Source organism: Aquarana catesbeiana, linkage group LG02 (assembly GCF_042186555.1).
Source record: "Aquarana catesbeiana isolate 2022-GZ linkage group LG02, ASM4218655v1, whole genome shotgun sequence".
Lineage (NCBI taxonomy): Eukaryota > Metazoa > Chordata > Amphibia > Anura > Ranidae > Aquarana > Aquarana catesbeiana.
In genome coordinates, this window is record NC_133325.1 from 183,773,885 (window position 1) to 183,788,377 (window position 14,493).

The 14,493-nt window shown below is 39.2% G+C and overlaps 1 protein-coding gene across 1 annotated transcript in view; it reads right to left on the reverse strand.

Annotated features, from left to right (window-relative positions):
- LOC141127496 (inactive dipeptidyl peptidase 10-like) overlaps positions 1-14,493 on the reverse strand; it is a 303,439-nt gene that overhangs the window by 69,863 nt on the left and 219,083 nt on the right. Inside the window, exons 14-16 of the mRNA XM_073614008.1 lie at positions 11,755-11,846; positions 4,988-5,035; positions 1,440-1,558 (exon numbers count right to left, since the gene is read on the reverse strand). Of these exons, the coding sequence (XP_073470109.1) occupies positions 1,440-1,558; positions 4,988-5,035; positions 11,755-11,846 (259 nt within the window). The remainder of the gene's footprint in view (positions 1-1,439; positions 1,559-4,987; positions 5,036-11,754; positions 11,847-14,493) is intronic.

Sequence of the window (14,493 nt, forward strand, 5' to 3'; positions counted from 1 at the left end):
ATATTTGGGGGTGCGTTTGAAGATCCATGAGGAAGACGATGTCTGCACGTGGCTTCATAGAACACATGAGATAAGATGGCCCTTTGCTTGGGGGTATGAATTTTTATGCCCATTTGAATGAGGCTTTACAGGCAAACTGCCAGTTATAGTTAAAAGCAATATATAGTGTTTTTGTACACATTTACTGTTTTAATTCGATTTTTTTAAATGACTATTTTTGCAGGTACTAGATATATATAAAACATTGCATATACATGTTTAAATCAATTGTGTAAAGCCAGCACGTGGAGCTGCAGACTACTAACTACAAGTTTCCTACAGTTTACCTCTATGCTGTAAAGAGAAGGTAATCTCCTGCTATTAAGTATACTCACAGAGCTAGGTAGAGTTAGGTAGAAAAGCCTGGTAACTCCCAGGTTTTTTTTTCTGGGAAAGACCGATCAAAGCTTTTTTGTATTTGGGGAGCCTTCACCTCACACTTTGCCTCTTGCCTTCTCTTTGGAGAAGAAATATGATTATGATATACTGTATATGACTATTAAGATACGGTTCTAGGAGATACACCTTTTATATAAGTTTGTAATAATATTTATGGTGAAGCAGTGTATGGGACCTGCGGGTCTTTTGTAACGTATTTAATTTTTGTTAGTTCATTGTATGAATATTGTCTTTTTTTTGGCGATGTATTGTGTCTTGTAACATTTTGCTAAAATGAATAAAAATAATTTCATGAAGAATCCACACAGAGCTAAAAGAGGTAGAGATTTAGAGGAGGCACACCCGTCCCCCTGTCTCAGGTTCATAGGTCACTATATAGAGCCCTGGTGCTGCTGGGCTGTATTTTTTTTAAGCCCATAATGTTCTGAGGAACCCTGTATTAAGTGTTTGCTTCTAAAATGAAGTATTCATGAATGACAAGACATAAAACACCAGTTTTAAACATTTAAATATTCTCATTAGCATTAAAATTCAACTGATTAAAACTACCAAGATCATTATGCTGGTTCTTCAAATACAGTAGATAATACATGTTTAATAATCATATAAAGCAATCTCTAGACAGAGTTCTCTTTACAAGTCATTAAACTAGCCCACTTCAGGTTTCTATCACAGTTTCTAACACAGGTAGTGTTGCGAAACTACAAGTCCCATAAGGCATTGCAAGGCTGACAGTTACAAGCATGACTCCCACAGGCAGAGGCATGATGGGACTTGTAGTTTCACAACAGCTGGAGGGCCGCCAGTTTGAGACCCCTGCTCTAAACCCAAACACATATGAATTACACAGGTTCTGAGGCTAATTTAATGCAGATAAAGCAATAAGTGAGTGTTACCACCTTAATCAGCCACAGAACCTGTGTAATTAATATGTATTCGGGTTAAAGGGATGAGGTGGCAACCCTACTTAGCCCCAGTCTCGTCCATTCCATTGTATTTACCTTTGCAGAACAAGATGAAGTAGCCACCTCTAGGGCTGAATTCCACATCCACAAAATGGCAGTCTGGAATGAGGTCACAGGTCACACAAGTTCTGTTCAGTATTCCTGAAGTCTCCACACTGTATTTAGAGAGGATTATTAAAATGATATCCAAACTGCTTTCTTTTACTTTATGTGAAGTCAGGTAAAGGCTCCATTGCTTACTTTTACTGCATGATGCCTTATATAAGGGTCTTTTTCACTATTCAGAAATATTTGGCATTATGAAAGGAAAAATGATCCCAGAGTGGGGCTTTAAATAAAAATGTGCCTTTACAATTTTTCTATTTACCCTTAGTAAACACTAAGAAACATAGTTATAAAGCAGCAAATGTGACATTCTCCAAATGTTCGTTGTAGATGAATCAGTCGCTGTCATTTAAAACACATGTACCAGGAAAATTCACCTGCATTTGGTGAATGTCACCTTCACTGTTTCATAAATATGCCCTTACCTATTTCTTTTTATTTAGCTCAGTTTATGGGCATCACATTAAAAAATACAGACATTGCTTTTAAACATCTTTTTATCTCATTTGGAAGTAACTTTATCATGCTTTATACCAAAACATAAGCTATTTTTATAAACAATTTGAAAAATAAAATTTGGTCTTTTTATTAAAGTAACATCAGGTAAATTTATCACTGGCCAACTGAAATAAAGCATATAACATGACCTATGTTAACGTAAGTGCACTAGTGATTTTATGCTAACTGGAGTCATTTTTCACATTTGTGTTGTGTTCAAGTCAATGCTTTTTATGAACAATTTTTATGGTTTTTGTAAACGATTTAAAGGGAAATGAGGGCAAAATGGAACATTCCATTTACTGGACCAAAAAGGTCCATTGGCATGTACCATAGGGTGAGTACATGGATTGAAAACTGGCTACAAGGGCGAGTTCAGAGGGTGGTGATAAATGGGGAGTAAAGTGGGGTCTCCCAGGGTTCTGTGCTGGGACCAATCCTATTCAATTTGTTCATAAACGACTTGGAGGATGGGATAAACAGTTCAATCCCTGTATTTGCAGACGATACTAAGCTAAGCAAAAATATGAATGCAATCTATACACTGGGGGGAGAACCTCTGGGGGAATCTAGGATGGAAAAGTAGATGATAGGCTCAGCAACAGCATGCAATGCCAAGCTGCTGCTAGCAAAGCAAACGGAATATTGGCATGCATTAAAAAGGGGATTAACGCCAGAGATAAAACGATACTCCCGCTCTACAAGACTCTGGTCTGGCTGCACCTAGACTATGTTGTCCAGTTCTGGGCACCAGTCCTCAGGAAGGATGTACTGGAAACGGAGTGAGTACAAAGAAGGGCAACAAAGCTAATAAAGGGACTGGAGGACATTAGTTATGAAGAAAGGCTACGAGCACTGAACTTATTCTCTCTGGAGAAGAAACGCTTGAGAGGGGATATGATTTCAATTTACAAATACCGTACTGGTGACCCCACAATAGGGAAAAAATGTTTCTGTGAAAGGGAGTTTAATAAGACACGTGGCCACTCATTAAAATTAGAAGAAAAGAGGTTTAATCTTTAACTGCGTAGAGGGTTCTTTACTGTAAGAGCGGCAAGGATGTGGAATTCCCTTCCACAGGCGGTGGTTTCAGCGGGGAGCAAAGATAGTTTCAAAAAACTATTAGATAGCACCTGAACGACTGCAACATACAGGGATATACAATGTAATACTGACATAAAATCACACACATAGGTTGGACTTGATGGACTTGTGTCTTTTTTCAACCTCACCTACTATGTACTGTAACTATGTAACTATATGATACATTTTGCAAAATCTTACCACAGTAGTTTTAACTTTTCTGAGTTGCACCTGGAACATTGTTTTATTAAACGCTAATTCTGCCAGTAAATGTGTTATTTTACCATTTCCTGTAACAAGCCAAGCTGTCAAGCAAATGTGGCAGTTACAGGACTGGGACAAGCCATATTACACTTGCACCTGTGTGTTTTGGAGTGCAGATCTTACTGTTGGCAGGGATACTGGGGAGTGAGCTGGGTGTACTGAAGTGCTGATCTCATGGATGATGTGGACATCGGGGAGAGAGCCATGTGCACTGTTTGGCATGTCATGGATGACACAACAATGGGAGTGATGGGTGTGCGCTGAAGTGGTCTGGATACTGAGGAGTGAGTTTTGTGTTCTGAAGTACAAATATCGCTGGTGGTGTTGATACCAGGGAGTAAAGCTGGTAATACACTAGTACATGTTCAACTGGATGTTCACACACACATTTCGAAACAAACGTTCGTACAAAAATTTTCATTAGTCAGTTGATGACGTGATGAATGTGAGGACAAAACCCACTGGTACCTTGGCTAACAAGATGTGAGTAGTGTGTTTGAGTGCAGATCTGACTAATAACATGGATACTGTGGAGTGAACCTGGTGTACAGTTATGCAGATCTCACTGGTGAGTGACACAGATATTAAAGAGTGAGCTATGCATGCTGGAATGCAGATCTTAATGATGGCATGGACACTACCAAGTGAGCTGTGTGTACTGGAGTGAAGATCCCGCTAGTGGCATGGATAATGAGCAGTAAGCTGTGTGGTTGCTAGGGTTACCACCTGTTCGGGATTCACCCTGACAGTCCGGGTTTTGAATCATGTGTCTGGGTTTCAGGCGGACTGAAACCTGGACACATTATTCAGACCAGGCTGTGGCTCCCTAAGTAAGCAAGATAGTCACACACAAATCTGTTGCCATCTAGGAGCTGTGGGCAGCTGTCTGGGAGAAGGTTTGGCATCAATGGGGGGCAGGGCAAACGATGTCAACAAAAGCAATTTGGCCACACCCACTGTTCACTGTTGCACACTATGCGCATCGCATTACTACGCTCCTTGGGGCGCCCAAAGGTGTCCCAGGTCGCTAAACTGTTCAAGTTTGGCTTGAAGAAAAGGTGGCAACCCTAGTGGTTGCTGGGGTGCATATCTCGCTGGTGACATAAATGCTGGGGGCAGAGGTATGTGTGCTGGAGTACAGATCTACATGGTGGGAGGGACACTGTAGAACTGGACCTGTTATTCCCTCCTCTAGCACTTCTATCTGCAGGAAATAAGTGACTTCACTTGCATGCAGTCTTCCCTTCTACAAGTAACTTCCTATTTGTTCAGGAAATCCGTGATGGGGAGTCACCTCTCAATATCCATTCTTGGCCATACAGAGTTCAGATTTTTGGTGGTTGCTAATGAATCGAACAAAATTGCTCAGTGGGTGACCCTTTTGGCAGCTTCCTACCTGACATCCCTTGTTTGATAAATCGAAAGAGCCAGCTGGAAAATTGTTGACTGCTGGTTGGGTGGCTGTCAAAATACAATAATTACAGCAGGAGATTTGTCCATCTGTGGTGTATAGCATGAAAGCAGGAATCTGCAAAATTTTTTCATTTAGCTCACAGGCTGAACTAAAAAATAGTCTAAGTGGATGGCCAGCTGATAAAGCTCTTCAACATTTGAAGAAAACTATGGCTTCATACCTATACAAGTGTCTTCTCCTGGGCATGTCTTCAGTGCTCAGGAAATAACTGGAAATATACAAAAAGGACGAGTTAGAATTTATTATACATATAAAACAAACACTACAGACATGTGCCTTAAATGAAGGCAAATGGAAAGAGAACCCAAGCAAAAGATACAGATACAGTGATTTCCCCTCTACCTGAACATTTTTCACACTGAATGTTTTCAGGTTTTTGACTATAAATGAAACAGATACAGGCTGTCTAAATGGAGAAATAAGACATGTTGTTTATAACCGATGTCCTCTATTGAATGATCATTTCTGAACCAGGAGAGATCAGGCTGTTACCAGGACAGCAAGCGGATGTCAGTGAATGAGATGAGGGTAAATCATCCACATAGGGTAGTTAGAGTGATAACTATGAAATGTATCAGCTTAAAGCGGAGTTCCAGTCTAGGGGAAAAAAAATTAAAAGTCAGCAGCTACAAATACTGCAGCTACTAACTTTTAACATAAGGACACTGACCTGTCCGTAGCTCCCGCAATGTCGGCACCCCAAGCCGATTCGTCCATCGTTTACAGGTGCAGACACTGGCATTGCAAGTAAGGGAAACCGGCAGTGAAGCCTTCAGGCTGGTTTCCTACTGCTCATGCGCGAGTCGCTCTGTGCTTTTGAATGGTCCTGCCATCTTCTAGGACATAGGTCCCAGGCGCCAACGGAAAAGAGGAGGGGCTGTACATGACATAGATCGCCGATGGCAATCTTACCAGGAAGTGGGAGTGATTACCTGTCAAAACCAGGTACCCCGCTCCACCCTCCCCCCAAAAGAAGTGCCAAATGTGTCAGTGGAGGAACAAGTGGAGCTTCCCCTTTAAAGAATTTGTGTAACATACCCATATGAGGGGGATATAACATATCATTAAACAAATTAAACAAATTTAAGAAAAATTACAAACACAGAGCTGCACTAATTTGTGTCTTTTATATCAACCTGGAATTCAGTTTTAACCATTTCACTGCCAGTGACATATGGCATATGTCAGCAGTAACAGGAGACTTTATACATACAGTATATTCAGCTAGAGTAGCTGAGAATTTGTGCATTTCTTACAAACCAACTGTCAGCTTTTGGGTGGAAGTGATTGGGCGGCTGTATAGCTGCCTGATCCCTTTCACAGCCCCTGAAACTTTTGGTCCCCAAAGTGAAAAAGTTAAGTTACAAAAAGTATAAAAAATAAAGTTACACCCAAGCACTTCACCCCCCCCAAAATAATTTTGAGCCCCCACCCCACATACACGCAAAAATGAATGTAAACACACGTATCGGGGGCACCCAAATGTGAAAACATTGATTGTGCGATATATGTTACATACATGTTACCTTTGCGTGTTCAGAAAATATATATAATATTTTGGGGTTTTAAGTACTCTTCAGGGGGAAAATAATTTTTTAAACGCGTGGTAAAAAATGCAAAAGCATCTTTGGCAACAAATAGGTTGAACTAAATAATATATTTTTTTAATCAAATCTTGGTTATGTGCTTACATCTTGTAAAAGTGAATTGTATAGAGAATAAAACAATATTAGTTTTGTCACTAAATATAAAAATAAAGCATACTTCTAAATTGGTATGAGGGCCTAAGAGGATTTAATAGATTTAATTTATTAACCGCTTGCCGACCGTTTCATGCTGATATACGTCGGCAGAAGGGCACGTAGAGGCATATTAACGTACCTGTACGTTGCCCTGTAAGAAGCGGTTTGCGGGTGCGCGTGAGCCCACCGCGAGCTCCGTGAGTGTGATCGCGGGTCCCGCGGACTCTATGTCTGTGGGGATACCCATGATTATCTCACGGAGAGGAAGGACGGGGAAGTGCTGATGTAAACAAGCATTTCCCCGTTCTGCCTAATGACACTGACACTGACCACAGCTCCCTGTAATCGGGAGCGGTGGTCAGTGTCATGTCACAAATAGCCCAGGCCCCCACAGTTACAATCACTCCCTAGGACACACTTAACTCCTTCACAGCCCTCTAGTGGTTAACCCCTTCACTGCCAGTCACATTTGCACAGTAATCAATGCATTTTAAATCGCACTGATCGCTGTATAACTGTGAATGCTCCCAAAATAGCGCCCAAAGTGTCCGATCTGTCCGCCATAATGTCGCAGTCATGATAAAAATCGCTGATCGCCACCATTACTAGTAAAAAAAAAAACTATTAATAAAAATGCCATAAAACTATTCCCTATTTTGTAGATGCTATAACTTTTGCACAAACCAATCAATTTACCAAAAATATGTGGAAGAATACATACCCGCCTAAACTGAGAAAAAAAAATGTTTTTTGGGTATATTTATTATAGCAAAAAGTAAAATATAATGCGTTTTTTTCAAAATTGTCGCTTTTTTTTTGTTTATAGCGCAAAAAATAAAAAATGCAGAGGTGATCAAATACCACCAAAAGAAAGCTCTATTTGTGGGGAAAAAGGACATCAATTTTGTTTGTGAGCCACGTCACACGACCGCGCAATTGTCAGTTAAAGCGACGCAGTGCCGAATCACAAAAAGTGCTCTGGTATTTGGCCAGCCAAATGGTCCAGGGCTTATTTATTTATTTATTTATTTCAGGTACTTATATAGCGCCGTCAATTTACGCAGCGCTTTACATATACATTGTACATTCACATCAGTCCCTACCCTCAAGGAGCTTACAATCTAAGGTCCCTAACTCACATTCATACATACTAGGGACAATTTTAGACAGGAGCCAATTAACCTACCAGCATGTCTTTGGAGTGTGGGAGGAAACCAGAGTACCCGGAGGAAACCCACACAAGCACAGGGAGAACATGCAAACTCCAGGCAGGTAGTGTCGTGGTTGGGATTCGAACCAGCGACCCTTCTTACTGCTAGGCGAAAAGCTAACCACTACACCACTGTGGGGCTTAAGTGGTTAAAGGTAAATAGGGTGTTTACAAGTGATTTCTTCATTAGTTTGGTCCAGCCTTTTTCAACCAAAGTGCCCAGGCACCCTGGGGTTTTTCAAGGTTTTTTCAGGGGTGCCTTGGAACAATGCTCAATAAAAATTGCTCAAAAACTATATACAAGCCAGTGTGTGGATCAAGCCTGCCTTTTAGTTACACAAAGCCACAGGTTTTTATTATGCATCATTATAACCTTCCAACAACTGATAACATCATCAGTTGATAAGGAGGATGTTGGTCACCTATACAGCATCCTTGTGTGACCCTCCCCTGCCCCTCTCCATCAGGACTGGGGTTACATTAGCTGACTGATAGAGAGAATCTGAAAAAGAAGAAAAACACTGAAATAGTAGTCAGCACCAGTGTGCAAAGGTGTATTTGCTTAGCCCCATTCACACCAGTGCAGCTTTGAAATTATACTTCTTCAGCGCAATTTCAAAGTCGCACATTAGTGCACTTTGCACTGCCGATTTCATTGCGGCTTGCAACTTCGTACAACAGAAGTCTATGCAAGTCACAATTAAATTGGCAAAAAGAAGCGCAGGAACCTTTTTCAAAGTCGCTGCGAGAAGTTGCGGTAATTTGAATGGTTTCATTGCTGAAAATGGGGTGCAACTTGTCATGCGATTTGGAACTATCAAATCGCATAACAAATTGCACCAGTGTTATCAGGGGCTAAATCACCTCTACCATTGGGTGTCCTATGTGTGTGGATGTTGCTGCATTATGTAAACTATTAGAATTGTTTTTTACATTTTAGAATGGGGTGCCTTGAGACTTGTCCTTAACTTTAAAGGGTGCCTTGACTGAAAAAAGGTTGAGAAACACTGGTTTAGTGAATGAAGTGTAGCTCTGCTGACGACCAATCATCCAAAATGTGCAAGGAAAAATACTTTTGCTTTTTTTATTTTCTTGCACATGATTGGGTATTCTTTGCAAAGTATTTTTTTCATGACATTTACTAAGCTAAGGAAACATTTTCTTGCAAAGCAAAGTGCCTACTTGCCCTTAGTAAAACAACCCCAATTCAACAGATGACTATACCGATCTGTGTTAAACAATGATGAACAAGGTAATAGTAACTAAAAACAAGAAAAGAATAGGGATGAAACCACATAGAGACAAACTGAATAAGGAGAGTACTTAGAACAATATGAATAAAAAAACAGATGATAATATGATGCATATGAGAATGAAATCATAAAAAGGGAGCATAAAGAACAATAAGTAGTGAAAGATAATGAAAATTAAACAATCATAAAAAAAAAGGAGTATTGAATGTGATGAATGATTGATAGAACTGGGTGACAAGTGTGAAATAGGGAATAAATGCTAAATAATGAAATGAATATTGAGTGTGGTGAGTGATGGAATAAAATAAATGAATGGTTGACCTATCTTTATTTTGCTAGCATTGGACTGTAATGACTAAAAGATGAAAACTAAAGCATAGAGGTTGAGCAACGAATGACCTTTATTAAAAGATAAAAAGAATGTTTGGATAGCCGTGAAACTGTCAGTCATACACACATAGGGGTTGATTTACGAAAACTGGAGCATGCAAAATCTGGTGCATCTTGCATAGAAACCACACAGCCTTCAGTTTTTTTTTTTTGTCAAAGCTTAACCACTTCAGCCCTAGAAGAATTGACCCCCTTTCTGACCAGAGCACTTTTTGCGATACGGCACTGCGTTGCTTTAACTGACAATTGCGCGGTCGTGTGAGGTTGCACCCAAACAAAATTGATATCCTTTTTTTCTCACAAATAGAGCTTTCTTTTGGTGGTATTTGATCGCCTCTGTGGTTTTTATTCTTTTAGCTATAAACAAAAAAATAGGAACAATTTTGAAAAAAAAGCAATATTTTTTACATTTTGCCATAATAAATATCCCCAAAAAAATATATAAGAAAAAAATTTCTTTCATAGTTTATGTATTCTTCTACATGTTTTTGGTAAAAAAAAAAAATCGCAATAAGTGTATATTGATTGTTTTGCACAAAAGGTATAGTGTCTTCAAAATAGGGGATAGATTTATGGTATTTTTATTATACATTTTTTTATTAATAATGGAGGCGATATGGGATTTTTATCATGACTGCGACATTATGGCGGACACATCGGACACTTTTGACACGATTTTGGGAGCATTGACATTTATACAGCGATCAGTGCTATAAAATGCACTAATTACTGTGTAAATGACACTGGCAGGGAAGGGGTTAAACACTAGGGGCGATTAAGGGGTTAAGTGTGTCCTAGGGAGTGATTCTAACTGTAGGGGGATGGGCTCACTACAACCTGAAAGAGATCACTGCTGCCAATGACAGGGAGCAGTAGATCCCTGTCATATTGCTAGACAGAACAGGGAAATGCCTTATTTACATAGGCATCTCCCCGTTCTGCCATTCCGTCCACAATGCCACGTCTTAAAGTGGACGTTTTGTGCTGACGTACTTCGTCGCGCGCTGGTCGGCAAGAGGTTAATTCTACAAGCTGAAGTTAGAAGCTGATCGGCTACCATGCACAGCTGCACCAGATTTTGCACTATCCAGTTTTAGTAAGGCTCCATTCACACCTGATTAATTTACTGGCGTTTTTCTGGCATTTTTCTTAAGCTTCTTTGCAGTTTTTTACAAGCTTTTTTTGTAAACCATTTTAGAAGCATATTACAAGCATTTTACAGCTTCAGGGATTTTTGTTTAGCCAATAAAAAGCACTAGGGGGAGAGGGAGAATAAATTAGGGATGGAGAGCTGCTTTTTGGGAAGAAAATGATCGAGAAAATGCTCAAATCTCATTTCTATTGAAGTCTATGGGGCCAAAAATGCTTGTAATCTGCCAAAAAGAAGCCCATGTACTTTTTGAGCAACAGGTGCTTTGCTTCAGGGGACAGAATGCTCAAATATGAATGGGCCTTAATCAACCCCATAGGTTTATCTCAAGCCTACTTGCTGAACAAGAGATAGGTAACTAGGTTCCTCCATCCATGCTGATTAGCATGGATGAAGGAATCTCCTCTGCCAGCTTTTATATTCAGACAGCTACAGTGCCCACATTTTAAAGGGAGCAGCCACTGTTCAGCTGACAACTTTCTATTTTTCAATTGAAATTTTTTGAGCTAGGTTGTGCCAACAGGGCCACCCACAGCATGAATTTCATCCAATTCAGCAGGAATTTATTTACTAAAACTCGAGAATGCTAAATCTGGTGCAGCTCTGCATAGAAACCAATCTGCTTCCATTTTTTTGTATTGTCAAAGCTTAATTGAACAAGCTGAAGTTAGAAGTCAAATGGCTACAATGCACAGCTGAACCAGATTTTGCACTCTCCAATTTTAATAAATCAACTTACTAAGAGAAGAATTGTAAGTGGTGATGTGCTGAAAACACTTTATAAAAGGGGTAGAAAACAGTAAGAAAATTACAGGACTTAAATTATTTCATTTAACCCATCGGGGATAACAGGTTTAATGCATAAATCTAAAACATTTCTCAGTTATGCAACTTTGTATAATTTCTATAATTGAAATTTCTTCAATTATAGTGCCTTATAGTAGGTTGAAATCTCTATTCTTTTATCAAAAAGTTACTTAAAGGTGAACTTCACTGGTTTTGGATACACTAACTAGCAATAATTTTAACTGATGCCCATTATTTGTATAGCCCAAAAATTTGAATTATTTTCTAAACTTCTGTTATCTATTTGTAACTTCGTGCTTCAATGCCCCCCACAGAGATTCTTCTACCATTCTTTTTCCTGGAAACCCATCTTTACAGTGCATAGCAATAACTCACACTGTTTTATTGTCTTCATTGTACGCCACAATCCTTGTAACATCCCAGTCACCAGATGTCAGCATACGCAAAGAACTGTCCTTACTACCAAGCTGCAGAGGAAATAAATGTATATTGGACAGTTATACATTTTTATTATTATTGCAATAATAATAATCATGTTGATTTCAAAGAGAACATTTTCTGCAGACACAGGAGCTGGAGTACAATAATATAAATAGGACAAAACAAGATATGATTTTGATATGATGATGAGCACAGTTACTACCTCAGAGGCGGACCTAGCCTGTCTGATTTGGGGGTGCAGTAAAAAAGTCAGGGGGCATCATTTGTATTTTATCCTCTCTAGCCAGCTCTCCCTGTCTCCAGTTCTTCCTGCTGGCATTGTATGTATGCAAGTGTGACAGAGAAGAAATTCATGAATGCCTGATATTACTTCTGGGTAGTAGAGTGGTGGTACATGAGCGAACAAGGAACGCTAGTTCCCTGTGTTTCTTTGTGGTGCAACAAAAAGCCCATGTATTAGGCCAGCATTTTCTGACCTTTTTTCAGTCACCCTTTAAAAGTATGCAAAATTGCAAGGCATCTCAGTCCTAAATGGTATTTATTGGGCTGAAGCACGCTCACATCTGCACTGGATGATGATGTACGCTCTCCTTTACAGCACATGGGAGAGTGTCCCCTTTCACAACATCACTCTGCATTACATCAAAGCCATTCCCCTGAACATCAGTGATAACAAAAAAAAAAGAAAAACAAATTCCTTTGTGCAATTACCAATAAAAACCTCATTGTGAATGTATGTAGTTGTATCCTGCATTGATATGTGTTCCCACACCTCAATATAGAATTTTGCGTTCTGAAAATGCTGCGCAATCGAACTATATAAGACCTGTTATCAATATACCATTATATAAAGAAGAATGAAAATTATAAAAAAAATTGAAAAACAAAAATAGTCCGCATGTGTAATCGTGTGTGACCAGTGTACATTTTTTCTATTATTCTGAATGACACACGATACAGATACATTCAATGACAGAAGTCCAAAGTGTTTTAACCACTTTAGCTTCAGGCCTTTTCAGGCACCTTTTGTTTACATGTAACAATCAGTATTTTTTTACATGTAAATTTCTTAGAATGTCCAAACATTATATATTTTTTTTAAAGCAGAGACCCTAGAGAATAAATTGGTGGGTGTTGCAATTTTTTATGTCACACGGTATTTGCGCAGTGGTTTTTCAAACGTGATTACATAACCTTGTTTTTTTTTTAAATATAAATGAGGATGTTATGCCCAGTAAATAGATACCAAACATGTCAGGCTTTAGGCCTCATGTACACTGCTGCTGGTAAACGGATGTTCCAGAGGCAGTTGGCTGCTTTTTTCAGCTGCCCTGAACTCATCCAATGTTATCTTATCAGTACATATAAACAGGTTCATTTAATGTAATTTTTAGGCAATTGAGTTTGGAGGCCTTTTTTGGAAAGCAAAAAAATGAGTTCAGATGCTGAGTTTAGAGGCATTTCAAGTGCTAAACGCTTCTAAATGTGGCTAAACATGGCTCTATGTGGTAACTCACCTTTAGCCGCGTTTTGTTTACAGGTGTTTTTCATTTTTGCCTATTTTCAAACACTTCTGAATGCAAACGCGGCTAAACATGGCATGTAAACGTGGCAAAACGAAAACGGACGTGGGTTACTATCTGTCAAGTTAAATCGTTCAGGAGAGGTTGTAAAAACGTCTCGTGTACATTAGGCCTTAAAATAGTGCACGCCTGTGCAATGCCAACAAACCACATAACTTTTACTATCCATAGGCGAAGCTTTAAAAGCCTTTACAGGTTACCACTTTAAATTTACACAGGTCTAGTGCTATAATCACTGCCCATGATCTGACGTTTGTGGCGATACCTCAAATGTGTGGGAAGATCGCTGTTTATATGCATGCAGGACCTACGAGTGGGTTTGCGGGGGCACTTTAATTTTTTATTTATTTATTTTTACATTATTGTGTTACAATATTTTTTAGCATTTTATTGCTGTCACAAGGAATGTAAACATCACTTTTGACAGCAAAAGGCATGTGACAGATACACTTTATGGAGAGATCTGGGGTCCCAAGATCAATGCTTTTCATTTTTGAAAATGGCACTGTTTACTTCTGGGGAAACCGTGTTTTCAAAATCTGATTCAGTTCATCTCCCTCCTTCCCATAGAGGGCTTAAGTGTTTGGCTCAAAAAAAAAAAAAGGCTATCATGGTGCTTACTGTTTACATTAAAAGCACTCTTTATTAAAAGTAATAAATATGCACTCACTTCGCAAGACATGAAGACGTGAAGATTTTTTACACATGCCGTTTTATCTCTGGATACCTGTAAGTGCATTACTTTGTTCACTATTAAACTGGCGTTATCATAATACACTATGGAGGCGTTTTGCTTTTATTTTTGAGCCTTGCCGAAAACAGTCAAGGTGGATGTAGCCTGTTTGGTTTGAGGGAGACCTACTTCCTCACACCCTGTCTGACCACCTGTAACTCATTGGTCATTTACATCTGGTAAGCAGTTTGTGTGACTCACATTGGATGCAGGACAGGATCTTTTTCTCACATGCTATTTCCCTTCACTGGCTGTGTCTTTTGCATGGAACATGGAGGAAGATTTATTATTATTTTTGGACTTTATTCTTGGACCTTCTTGTGCACTTAAGAATGATCTCTTATGGTTCACATGAGC